Source organism: Ammospiza nelsoni, chromosome 7 (genome assembly GCF_027579445.1).
Source record: "Ammospiza nelsoni isolate bAmmNel1 chromosome 7, bAmmNel1.pri, whole genome shotgun sequence".
NCBI classification, from domain to species: domain Eukaryota; kingdom Metazoa; phylum Chordata; class Aves; order Passeriformes; family Passerellidae; genus Ammospiza; species Ammospiza nelsoni.
The window spans coordinates 23,805,157-23,818,894 of record NC_080639.1 but is presented as its reverse complement, the minus strand read 5'-3'; the positions used below and the strand labels follow the sequence as shown (position 1 = coordinate 23,818,894).

At 39.7% G+C, this 13,738-nt stretch overlaps 1 protein-coding gene across 1 annotated transcript in view; it reads right to left on the bottom strand.

Moving 5' to 3' along the window:
- Nucleotides 1-2,253: 2,253 nt before the first annotated feature.
- Nucleotides 2,254-13,738, bottom strand: part of PLA2R1 (phospholipase A2 receptor 1) — a 35,783-nt gene continuing 24,298 nt past the window's right edge. Inside the window, exons 21-30 of the mRNA XM_059475958.1 lie at nucleotides 13,121-13,238; nucleotides 12,216-12,346; nucleotides 11,512-11,647; nucleotides 8,862-9,100; nucleotides 8,163-8,331; nucleotides 7,127-7,267; nucleotides 6,586-6,702; nucleotides 5,973-6,149; nucleotides 5,280-5,309; nucleotides 2,254-5,068 (exon numbers count right to left, since the gene is read on the bottom strand). Of these exons, the coding sequence (XP_059331941.1) occupies nucleotides 4,851-5,068; nucleotides 5,280-5,309; nucleotides 5,973-6,149; nucleotides 6,586-6,702; nucleotides 7,127-7,267; nucleotides 8,163-8,331; nucleotides 8,862-9,100; nucleotides 11,512-11,647; nucleotides 12,216-12,346; nucleotides 13,121-13,238 (1,476 nt within the window). The 3' untranslated portion in view covers nucleotides 2,254-4,850. The remainder of the gene's footprint in view (nucleotides 5,069-5,279; nucleotides 5,310-5,972; nucleotides 6,150-6,585; nucleotides 6,703-7,126; nucleotides 7,268-8,162; nucleotides 8,332-8,861; nucleotides 9,101-11,511; nucleotides 11,648-12,215; nucleotides 12,347-13,120; nucleotides 13,239-13,738) is intronic.

Sequence of the window (13,738 nt, the reverse complement as noted above, 5' to 3'; positions counted from 1 at the left end):
TATAGAAAGGAATCAGGAACTCTCATGCTTTGGGCAACTTAGAGAATAAATTGGGAGAAGAAGAAAATACTACTTTCAACAGTGCTGTGGAATGATTACTTATGCAGTCATTGCTATGTCTTAATTTTTCATATCCCCTGAAAAGTAGTTAGCAAATGCCGGTACTGATAAAATACTAAAATAAATCCAGAGAGATGCATGGCTGAAGCATTTTCAGTAAGTGGCCTTTCCATGAAAGGCATGAGAATCAAAACATAATACAAAGATGTCCCTATTTATTAAGGAACCCGACTGGATTTTCACTTTACTCACCATGGAAATAAAAAGCCCCACACCAATGTAAGGACTTGCATCTTCCCTTTCCGAGCACTTCGATGCATCCCATTAAAGTGGCTGAGAAGGAACACTGAGACTCGGAAAGCTGTCTAAACACAGCTCTGTAACATTGTGGCCGGGGTTCAGAACTCACACCGTTGTTTGCTGTCCTGTGACTGGGGAGCTTTGCTGCTTGTTTAACTAAACTTGTAAAGGATCCAGAGCAGATCCCTGCGCTATTTTCACTTGCGCAGCTCGTTTTGTCAGCTCTGTGTGTACCACTACCATCTACTGGCCAAACCGAGACTGACTGTGTTTCCAAGCACCACGATCCATCTTAAATCATTCCATCTCAGAGCAGCAAGGACCTTCAGCCTGTGGGTTTGGTCCTGATGGTTACTCACACATCTGCAGCAGGGCTGCACCAGACTGTAAGATATCACTGCTGGCCTGCAGAGGTTTAAAATCAACATTCCACCCGTTGCCAAAGGAAATATTATAGCCCAAGTAGAGGCCTCTATTTTTTGTGGATTTGTTTTTTGGTGGGTTTTTTGTTGGTTTTTTTTTGAGCTGAGGATTTAGAGCCCAGTTGCTGACTGTGTGCAATTTAGCTTTTAACCAAGCAAATGCCCTGGAGGAAGAGTAGGCCATGGTTTTCATTACAGTGGGTTTATTATTACAAGAGACGGAGAATGCGTGTTACTACACTGAGGGAGGTAACATGAAGAAAAAAAAACCGCAGGGGGTTAAATTAAATGGGAATTTGTGCAATGGGAACCAGAGCTTTTCAACTGTCAACAGAGCATGCAAACCCACTATTTTTTCCCTATGGTCCCTCTGGACTGTACAGCACAAATTTCAAACAGTCCGTGGCTCCTTGGTCATGCCCCAGCTACAAAAGTGTGTGTGTGCAAAGGTAGCAGAGGCAGGAGAGTGGGAGGGAGGGGGATCCCTGCACAAGGAAGGGCAGTGCCCAGGACAGGCACAGCCAGAAAGGACTTTGCTGAGAAGTCATGCTGCCCACTTAAAACCTTGTGCCACAACCACCCTTTGCTGTGTCCTGCCATGCTGGGCATCACCAGCATACAAATGTTCCCATCACAGACTTATGTCTACCTGGGATATGGCAGCTGCACTGAACATCTCTTTTCCTCAGAGACATGCTGCAATGATTGCTTAAGGGACCAGGAGGTAAATTTTCTCCTGGAATGGCATCTGCAAAGAAAAGCAGATGGAGATTTGACAAACTCCAATATCTGGCAGAGAAGTTTGACCTGAACGTACCTCTCTCTGGTGGGGGTACTCTTCGATCACCCAAAAAAGATGTGGTATGAAAAGATGCAACATTTCTCTTTGGGTAAGAACACTGAAAGAAGCTAACATGGCAAAAAACCTGCAACATTCACTGGCCTGTTGAGGCCCTGTTGAACCCAGTCCTTGGACACAAAAAGCATGTTGGTGCAATCCATGCAAACTGCTGTGCTTCAATCCATATATCCCTACCTAATCTGTGGAGGATACAAATAGGCTCCCACACAACACACCCTCCACAATTCAGCAGGAAAATTCCTGCAGCTCACCAATGGTGGCCTCAGCTCACTACTGCAGGGAACAGGCAGTAGGCTGGGAAAATATCTATAAATTAATGCCATGATTCCATCCACCATCCTTACTGTTGGTGCTCTGGCTCCCACCTCCTTCCAGCACCTCTTACACACACGTTCTGGGGCATCCTCATCCATGCCCTGGGAAATGCTCAGACCACCCTGAGTGTGGAGATGGTGGGCAGTGCCCAGGTCTAGTCTGAAAGGAGGCTGGAGCCAGCTGTCCTCACACAGGATGAGCCAGGGCAAAGCCTGGGCACTGCTCTCATGAGACACTAGAGCCTCTCTTCTTAGTCAAGCTGGGGAGAGATTCAAGACAAATTACAGCACGGACAACTGTCAGTCACGCTTTAATTTTCCAGTTGAAATAATACAGTGAATCTCATAGCCAATGTCATTAAGGACACCAACAAAACCTCAGTCACCACACACTCTGATCAGGGACAGTATAAGAGACCTCTGATTAAGGGAAAACAATTGAAAGCCATTGATAACAAAATCCAGTAGGAAGACTAGAAAGCAATCACTGATTACATTTTTGAGTGAATAATATCTGCAGTTATAAAAAAGTTAAATGATGAAAGATTTAAAAATAAATATCCAAGGATCTGTTCCTTCCAAAGTAGGAAGAAAACACTGTTTCAACTTTTTTCTTTAATACAAGTTCATCTACATCCATGTTAATCAACAATCACTATTTTGAGTTTAGGTTTATTGATTATGCCATTACCCTTCAGGTATATTTTAAGGAATAAAACATACCTCAAGGAAAATTGATAAAACATCTATGTCAAGTTTTGTGAAAAAATACAATTTAATTAACCACATCAAAATCTGACCAGAGTCTGTATAACTATCAACAGCATTGCAGCCCAATAAACACATGTCCCCAGAGATAGCACAGCTTAGTCCTGCAAGCAAAAACCACCCTGCAAGCCACTCTGCTTGCTGCACTGTAAGAAGGCAGATTTACACACTTCTCAGTGAATGTGATGGAGGGGGTTTACTGGTTTAAGTTCCTCCAGCTGTAGTTTGAATAGGTGAAATAGTTATGGGGAAAGAAGAGTTCATAAGCTTTTTTCTTTTTCTTTTGGTGGTAAAAAGCTATCACAGGTAATACATATAAACAACAGATTAGCTGGCAATTTTACTTAAAAGTTGCAGTCCATAAACTCTAATAATGGACTGCAAATAAAAACAATAGATAAATCTAGAGGACGAAACCAAAACTTAAAAATATTACTCAAGACTAATGTATGGGGTCAAACTGCTAGATAGAATGTACACAGAAAAGCTATTTATATTTTATATGATAGAAAAATTTGAGATTAAGAACTTGTGATAGCTACAACCTTAGAAGTCACCAAAAAGAGCAAACCAATTCTGCAAACCAGCACAGAAATATTTTATGTATGAAATAATTTTTAAAAATAGCCCTACATATAATTATGGCATGAACAGGCAATTTTTGGCCATGCAAAATCTAGGTTAAAGGCATTCATACATTCCTGTGCATGTGCACAAATATTGTGTAAAAATATTTCATTTGGTCTTAGCTGCTTGTTTTAGTCTGAGGAACATACCTCCATCTCAGGGCTCTTGCAAAACTTTTAGAATGAATCACCTTAAAACAAGGAAATTGAGAAATAGAACAACAAATGCAGCCCTTTGCAGCAGTTTTTAGAGATGGAGGAAATGACACTAAATCCATTGTGAAGTAACCATCGCTATGCATTTGTTTTTCCACCCTGCAATAAAAATAAAAAATAAAAAAGCTCCCAGGTGTTTTCAGAGAGTGTATGGAGGACTGGTTGGATTGGTGGAAATCCCAAGGAGAGTAAACATTTCTGTCCTGGGCTGCTGGAACTGAGATAGAAAAGAGACCTGAGCTGGCTCCTTCACAATCATCAACAGAGCAAGGGGTCAGCAAAATTCATCTTCTTCCTTAGCACCTTGGTATGAACAGTGAAAGGGAAAGTGTCTGCTACACAGGCACAGAGGACTAGCACCCTTGGGGAGCAGCAGTGTGGCTCCCCCACATGTCACCCCTAGCTTTGGAGAGCAGGGTCTCAGCAGTGTGTCCATGAATAGTGCTCACAGGAACACTGCAGGTGAACAGTAAGGTCATTTGCTCCATACCTTCAGAAAGATTTATAACAGGGGTTTTTCTTCAAACAGATATTGCCCAAAAATATTTTTAATGAAGGCTGATGGGATTCCATGTCTGAAATAATCTAGGTGAGAGATGAAATAGCTAAATCTGGAATAGGATGCTGGATGCATCTCTAATTAATATAATAAGTTCAGAATGATGATTATATCTTAGACTAATTTATTTTATAACATGGACTAGGCATCACAAGACAAACTACCAAAACTCTGGCAGTCCGTCCCAAGTCAAGAGTGACTTAATCTCCCTGCAAGCTTGGAAATCATTGTGGCAAGAATCTATTGTCTGAAAAATAACTGTTCATTTTGCAGAAAAAAAGTCTTCCCCATAATCCTTGGAATATATTTCAGAGTTCCTAAATTCAAGGCCAAACTTTAACGCTAGCTCATAAGCAGGTTCTGCAAAATATAAAAACAAAACACAAAGGCCCAAACATTCCCAAAGGAAAAAGTTGCATGAAAATGTTCACTGCTCTGGGACCTTAAGCATTTATGCTCCAAGTGAGTGGTTGGAACTTTATGGTCTGTGAGTATTTTCAATTCCTGTCTTGTCTCAGAGAAGAACATTTCTCCATGGCTCTGCCTTGCATCCTCACCTCATCCTGCCACAGAGCAAAAGCTCTCCAGGGTAGGGAGCTCCTCCAGCATTGATACTGATGGCCAGGAGGGTTCCTCAGGATATGGGCTCTCTAAGAATGAGAAAACCACTGTAGGTTGTGAAGTTTCACATGGAAGACAAGACCACTTGCTACTTCTGACCAATCAATTGTTTTCACTTCTCTCAAAGTCAGAAATGAGGATGCTTTCTTCCAGACCAGGACTATCAGCATTAATCTGTGGCAAATAGGCGTTTCTGACCCACAGTATCCTGCGGAAGAGTTGGTTGTTCTCTTTGTGCAGGCACCACAGGAAAATGGAAATGGCAGCCAACATCACCAATGTCACAAGAACAGCCAGAGCTACAAGCCCACTGTATGATGCTGAAAGGGAAGAACAGAAACTGCTATTAAGTAAATATATTTAGAATAATAAGGAATTTGAAATATAAACATATAGCTCTTTTAAGGAAAACATTACTACTCCTTATGTCACATATTTCAAATTACAAGTTTAACAGTGAAAAAATATTGTCTCACAAAATATCAGCTCAAAATGTGTATTATTCCTTATTTTAAAAAGTACAGAATTTACCTTTTTCAGAGGATTCTGTTGCATCAATATCTGAAATAAAAATCAGAACAGTCACAAAATGACCCACCAATGTTATTATGCATATTCACTTTAAATAACATACTAGATTATGTTTAACTTGGCCAATTGGAATAACATTGACATGAACCAAATTAAACAAAGAACAGACTATTTTTGTTGGTTTTAGGTAGATTGTCTTCTCAGTATCCATTTTAAAATCCCTTTAATATGGTGGAATATATTAATTGGCATTAGTGCAAGGATGAGCAGCAGTATTTACCCACTTTTTAAAGCACAAATTCATGGACAGAGCCACGCAGAGGCAGATCAGCCTGGTTAGAGGGTCCTGCAGTGACTGAGGGATTTGGTGTGGGCTCTGGAATCTCCTGAGCTCTCTCACAGACCCACACTCCTGCTGCTGTGGGGCCTGCACAGCTCTCCCAGGCTGGAGCTGCCCTCCCCACGGGGCTGTGGAGGTCACCCCGATGTCACAGGAAGGCTCCTGCAGCTGGCAGGGGCTGCCTGTGCTCCCCAAACAGAGGTCACCCCAGCTGCCTGGGGCTTTTAGAGGTATTTTTCTCCCCAGTGCCAAGGGACAGGATTAATGAGATGAAAATTGACACCAAGTAAGCAAGCAACAAGTAAAACAATGGTTATAAGGACAGAATTGCCTTCTCTTATGGAAGCACATACCTGCATCCATTTTACATACAAAACCCTTTTTTTCTCTGCATGGAGATAATTGCCAGACTCCATCTGTGGTCCTCAAGCTGATGCAGAAATTTCCTTTGAGATTATCAAATTCAGGTTCTCTGATGCCCCAGTTGGAATAATTTAAAGGAGAACCATCAAACCAGGAGATTGTCTCATCTATGGGTAGAAGTCAAAAATTATTACAAAATAGAATAGTATTTTGATAAATATTTCTTTTTCAGTCAGATTTACACTCACAACATGAAAAATACAGTATTACAGAATACCAGGATTTTTTCTGTTTGGCCACTGTGTTACTTTCTTCTCTTGAAGGATTTAAAAATCATTCTATGTAGCTAACACAGAAGACAGTCTGCAGTGTATCTTTAAGAAGGAAAAGAAGGCATTTACATGCATGTATGCATATCAGAATACTGGTAACTATTGTAGAAAGCCTCACTGTTTTTACTACATTATTAACAGGCACAAATCAACGAAAAAAATCTCAAAAGACTAAAGTGTTTTGAAAAATGGTTATTGAAAATGGTTTTTGGAAAATAACCAAAACCCAAACCAGGTTCTTACATGCAATTCTATTCTTCCCCAAACTTACTGTCTGTAACAAGCAGAATGTTCAACCAAACCATTTGTACAGAATAGCCAAAGCTGTGTAATTCTTCCAAAATGAAGGCATTTTCATCTTCATCTTGAATAGTCAGAAGATCTGATCCTTCACATTAAACATAGAACAAATTTTCAAGCAATCTATGCCATTAAAACATTGCACTTCAAAAAGTTAACATTATGAGTCTTAATTAAAGAGCTTGAAAAGTCTGGTTATACATTACAAGTTCTTAAATTTGTAATAATTGTGAAAATGCTCAAGCAGATACAAAACTGTTCTCACATAACTTTAAAACAAATTTGAAAAGAAAAATGTTCATATTATGTTTTATTGTAGAAACCAGTATTTTCACACAGAAAGGAACATTTTCTTGATGCATGCTGCCTCCAATTTCATAGTTGGCTTATGAGCTCCACTAACATTATCTTGAATCAGAGAAAACATATGCCATGATTTCAGTCATTTCAGAAAATAAATATTGATTTAAGATATCACAATGACATTTGGTAGTTACAAAACAATCACTTACCTTGATTTTTGCAGACCTCATATGCTGTATCAAAACTCATGCCCTGAAGAACTGTGGAAAAGCTGTAGCAACTGTTTTTGAATTTGATCCAGGGTACAGTTTTTTCTGAACATAAGCCTTTATAGGCATTGAGTTTCTTTTCTGTGATAGAAGTAACAGCACAGCTTTATTGGCACAACAAAATACACATTAATATAACATTCCACACACTGTTTTGGAGTAATGCTAATAGCATGTTATTGTGTTATGCCTCTATTTTTTCAAAGTGAAAATCTAGCAGTTGCATACATTTGTATTAAATGAGTACAGCTGGTTTTACTTCTAATCAAAAAACCTTGCTGGATCACAACAGCAGGATCAGGACAATCTGATAGTGATGTGCATGAGCTAACCAGGGGCCCACATGACAAACACCACTGAATGGGAACTACTTGAAGAATTGGATGCTGCCACAAGACCCTGGAGTCTGGCACTGAATGGAGTTCCATACCTGAATTCTGGATTTTACTGAACACCAGATGTCTGACAGAGCATTACAGGAAATACAACTTATTTTAGGATACAGAAAAATATTCTCACCTTTACTAAAAAAAAATTGCACAGTCTTTGATGTGTTGATCAGCGAAGATATGATAAATTTTTCACTTTGCTCTAAATACTTCCCTTCTCCCATCCCACAGTTAATTTCAGCAAAGTGGATTTATTGCCATTCAAGCTAGGTCATTAGCAATCCTATTTTTTCATAGATAATATAGTGTTCACTGAAGAGACAGAGTAGGTAATTTTCCTGTTTCTTTTCTATTATGAAAGTTCTCTTCCCATTCTCCTACAGATCAGACCTGATGGCCAATATTTTATTGGAAAAAAATGGTTTCACAAATAGGAAATACAGAGAAATACACTTCAGTTTTAAGTAATAGTCAGCCTTGCTTTACATTGCTTAACCTCTAACCAATGAACTTCCTTTCACATATTTCCACTGTCAGTACACACACTTGCAGATGCAAAGACTCAATATAAACCTTGAAAGACTTACTGGATGGCACATGGCAAACTGCTCCTTGCAGAAGTTGTTCACAATTTGCACTTTTCCAGTGCCCTGAAGTATCAATGTAAACACAGCTGCCCAAGGCCTGGGACTCGTCGTCCTCCCAGGAGGTAAACAAAGACCTGGTCCCATCTGACCATTCAAAATTAAGCCCATTCTGCCAAAAAAAAAAGTCAGGTTATTTTTCTGATATAATTCAGCACAACACAAATTAATCTTCTTTTGGTAGCATCCTCACCAGAATTACAGAATGTCTTAATTTCCTAAAGGCCCAGCAAGGATGAAGAAAAGGCAGAGCCAAGGATCCTCCCAACTCACTTTTGGGAGACTACAAACTACATCTAATTTTCTGTTTGCAGCAAGCAGTTATTTGGGCCACTGGGCTACTGTGAATGAAATAATGAAATTTCAATGTCAACATTACAAGATATGTTTTCCCTCCATGTTTTTAAAAGTTATCTGTGGCTTTTAGTTTTCAGTAGTTGTTGTACCAAACTGGCTGTCACTGGGACTTACACGTTATGTTAAAAGAAAAAAAAAATACAAAGTTTAAGGCTCAAATTTTCCAGAGTTTCATCTCTAGATGCAAACTTTCTGTGACTTCAAATCAATGCCACAGCTCACTAGTTTGTTACTGGAAAATCTCCTTTGCAGCATCCCACTGACTGCTGGGAGCCTCCTACGTACGTCGGAAGTGAAGAGCCCGATCCAGTGGCTGTATCCCAGGCGGTTGATGATGATGGTGAGGAAGGCCTGGTGGTACTGGTCTGTAATGCTCACCAGCTCTGCACTGTTTGCCATGCAGGCTTGCAATGCTGAAGACCATGTAAAATTCCCACTTATTATTTTATACATTCTGTTTCCATATTCTAAAGTATCTGGCACAGGATACATATCGGATGCATTGATGAGATGTCTGGATGTGTCTGTTACAAACAGGAAAGAAAAAGAACTTATTTTTAAAACAGACAACTTGATCATAGCTGAGTAGCTTCTAAAATAAACAGGACTATTGTTACAAACAAATAAAAAAATTGAAAACTCCTTGGTTTTAGGAAGGCACTGTGAAATTTAAAAAGAGAGCTCAGTTCAAATCCACTGCTGCTTTCTTTTGTTTTAGCCTCCTTCAGAAAATAATTCAAAAAAGGGGAAATGGAATGCAGGCAGGATGGCAGAAGCAAAGCACCAGCTCATCTTTCCAGGAACTGACACATCTGTTTGGACACTTGAGCAAATTTAGCAGTTCACTACTGCCAGCAAGAGGCTGTCTCACTACTCCCTTCCCTGTTTCTCGGCTCTTCCTGCTGCAAATTCCTTGGTCTGGTGTTTGCCTGACCCCGCACAAACCTGACACAGCCTGTAAAAAACTGCAGAAAATGACAGTAATTAGAGGAAAATAAATTAAAAAAGTAGGAAGCAAAAATATATGGAAATTTTCTGCTGAATTAGCAAACTGAACTGTCTGATGGTTTGGGAAAGTGCCACGGGTGTCCCACTGGGGAGGGAGGATGGTCCACTTAACCCAGGAGCACTCTGCTGTGCATGGGGCAGTGCTGAGCTGCATTACAGCCAGGCCCATGGGCCACTCTCAGATCCACTGCCCTGCTGGGAAAATCTTCAATTATAACAAAAAGTGTCTGAACCTTGTGAATTCCTTTACCTTTAACCAACAGTGCTTAATGGGCAAGTGGTCATCTGACATATGAAGGTGTATCTTGACCAGCCCACATCCCTGGGATTCATTCCAAGAAAATAAACTTTTTTGGAGGGCTATGACCAAAAAAAGATAGTTAGAGGAATGGGATGTTCCCCAAATGGCCACCAGAGACCCTCAAAAGACCCCCACTCTAATGTAACATAATATAAGCTCCAAGAAGTGATTTAAATATGCAAAAGAATTCACAGAACATTTAGCATATATGTATGAGTTTGGGGAAATGTAATGAATATGTATAAGTTTCACAGATTTCAACTAGTCTGTTGGCTGGCTGCAGGGCATGGAATAGAGCAGATCTTCCCTGCACGCCTGGCACCGAAATAAAATAATCCAGCTTTCTAACACTGAAATAACAGTGTTGGAGAGTTTTATTCCTGACTTTCAGTGACACAGCTGAGAAAGGTGGGTAGGACCCTGAGCACCCACTGCAGCCCAAACCTTTGCCAGAATCCTGGCCACCATAAGACAACTGTTTTCTTTCCTGCCTTTCCACCCCTCCTCCATCTGTCTCAGGCAGCAGCAAGGGGTTAAAATACAAAAGCTTGGGATGTAACTGAAACAAGCCAGCAGGAAAGCACATTTATTTATTTTTTCTGCACCAGGTACAGGATCACTCCAGCCCTTCCCACAACTGTAGATCCCAATCAATGATGTAAAATCCAGCTATGAGTGACACGTAAGCCTGCCCAAAGCTGGTACTTGTTCTGCTTCCCAGCTGGCTGTGCCTCCCCTCCCAGGCAGCAGCAGCAGCAGAGTGTTGTCTCTGCATTTTAGGGTTAAATGTAGAGGTGATAATACAATACAGAGCTGAGCCATAGAAAACCTCCCTGCAGTAGAGGCAGCTGCCAAGGAGACTCCGCGCAGGCTCAGACGCCAGCCCTCCCTTCGCCCCAGGGTCACCAGAGTGCTGCTGCCCAGTTTGGGTGCTGTGTCCTGGCAGTGTCCTGCTGGCAGAGGGGCTGCCCTGGCACCTGGGATGGGGCCCCAGAGCTGCCCATGGCCCCCAGCCCAGAGGCAGCACCAGAATGTGGCTTGGGGAAACACAACAAACCCTGTTCCTCCCCAACACTAACCCTGTTCCTCCCAAACACTTCATGCTTCCTGCAAGGGAACTTTATGGTACCAGAATTAGAGAAGTGTGGTACTAGAAAACAGAAGCCAAGCTCTATTCAATAAGCTTGATCCACCAGTCAGATCCACAATGTTCAGAAAAATGTATTTGCTACAGTCTCTTCTGATCTAACATTGCAAGTTACAACCCCCTACCCTAAATCATATTTTCATCAAATTCATCCTCCGTTTAGCCTTTTGGTTACTCTGCAGCCATGAGAGAAAATATGAAGTTTCATCTCTATTTTCGATTCAAAGATACACTACAGAATGCTCAAAGGTAGGAGAAGTTAATAACAGAATGTTTTTTAGCAATTACTTCTACATCCCAGCTACTGATTTATTAAATAGTGTAGAGCTAATCTGTCTAAATATCAAACTGTCTTAGAAATCTTTTATGTTCCTTGTTTTAGAGACACTTACAAAAAGCTGCTTCTAGATAAAAACACAGTAAGACAAATTCCATATAGTAAGAAAAAAGAACAGAAGCAAAGCAAGACAAAATCTTACCCTGAGTCTTTTGGCAGACAAAACCATAATTTTTCTGGCAGTTTTCTAAGTACCATTTTCCCGTAAAATAAAAATTAGGGCTATTTGATACCAATGTACACAGGGGAAGTTGATCTTGAATGTTAAAATGCTGTCTCTGCAATCAACACAGAACCTTATATTAATTTAAATATACACCATGCAAAACAATACAGCATTACTAAATTAAATTTAAGAGAATAACTATCTCAAAGTCTCTGTAACAAACATTGAGGTAGAACAATGAACAGTCCCATAAATACAATTTGAAACAATAAACTCATAATTAAAAAGCCACAAGCTTTCAGTGAACAATCCAAAATGCTAACCCCAATTGGGACCAACATGTTGTAAAACAATGTATTAAAATAGGAAATTAATAATCTTGTTCCTCAACTTTGCTCAGACCAAGCATGTAATACTAACCACATGATTCCAAGTTTGCTGCTTAAAACCAGCTGCAAGAGAATGTGAGTAGAGCCACAAATTAAGTGAATGTCTGTCTCAACAGGGCCTTGTTTGCTACTTCTAGTTGTGCCTGTAAATCTGTACCCACAGTTCTTCGAAGCTGCAAAAATTAAGAGCAGCCTAAACTGCTGTAACAACTTTGGCCCTGTCTTATGGAATTCATGACCTTTATGGATAAAACCAACTTCTCACTATCACAACCCCCTGAAAATACTCACATCCACTAGTTCAACTGGTGACCAGTTAGAATACATCTGAGGATTTTGATTCAACCATTTTTCATAATCGTCACTCTGGAAACCAATCCAAACACTCGTTTTCCACCCATATAGATTCATTGTTATGAAAGCTTCAAAATGAAAGAGAAATGAAATAAAATAGACCAGTAAGAATTTAGGGATAGATGAATTCTCTTACAACACACACTAAAGCATTGAAAAAATAATTTCCAATCAATGATGTTACACAGTTACCAGAAAATAAGACTAGAGTGGCATTTCAGTATCATCTTACCATAAATTTAAATTGCTTAATTTAAATTGGGTTAGGATCTACTCCATTAGCTAATAATACCAGTCCAACCACTATACAGTCCAGCTGAAGAAGCTTTTCCCAGTTTTAGCTGAAGATTTCTTAACTAGAGATAGCCAGTGAGATTCCTCCCACATCCAAATAAGTGGTTTTACAAGTGTGTGTGAAATTCAACCACAGGTTTTTGTTCATAAATATTTTCAAATTTGCTGGCATTTATTTCTCTGATAGTTCCAGCCTGGTGCTATACTACAGATAAGATTTTAAGTACTACTGAAAGACAAAAATGAGACAATAAGGTAGAAATTTTAACCTGCAAATTTTCAAATGGGTATTCCATTTTGGGGAGTATTTTTAAAACAAGGTAAGCACAAAAGAATTTGCAATTATTCCTTAAAATGTACCTGTCATATATCTCAGTGAACCTTTAAATTTTGGCAAACTGAGAAACATTAATGTGTTTAAAGCAGTGGAACCATGGGTAAGAGCTGAACAATCTTCTTTCCTAAATCTGTATCCAAGATTAAACTTTACTACAACATCCTAATTAAGATGATGTGTTATTTATTTAACAATATTTCCAGCACTCTACCTTGCTCCAGTTCATCTTCCAGAATAGCAAGTGACCCATCATAGTTACTGCAGAATGCCTGTGCAGAGTACCAGTTTCTCAGATGTTCTGGATCCTTTGGAATTTGTATTAAAAAGCACTGTTTGAAAAAACAAAACCAACCAAACAAACAAACTTGCTTTGTTTGCTCTCTTCCAGCCATTTATCAATCACTAAGAGTGTCACTAAAACATTTCACATGCTGTTACTGAATGTTAAATATTTCACTGCTTTCTGTCCTGCCATGGACATCTCCAGCACACTCAGTGTTAGTTTCCAGCTGTGATCTGGACTGCATTCAAATCAGTTGTTTCAAGGCAAACAACTGAGGTTAAATTTACCCTTGCAGTCACTGCAGTGAGCACTGGGATAAATTCAGGCACCCCGATGCATGTTGCTAATAAGGAACTTAGGCATTTAAGAGAAGCCAGATGAAATAGTTACCTTTTGACCCTCAATTGCAAATTCACTTTGGCTTATAATTACCTTTAATGAAGGCCATTTGAAACATCATGTTTCAGAGGACAGCAGCAATTAGGGATTCATTTAGCACATCAAGGGGTTAGAGACCTCTTTTGAGATCATAAAAGACACTTGAAA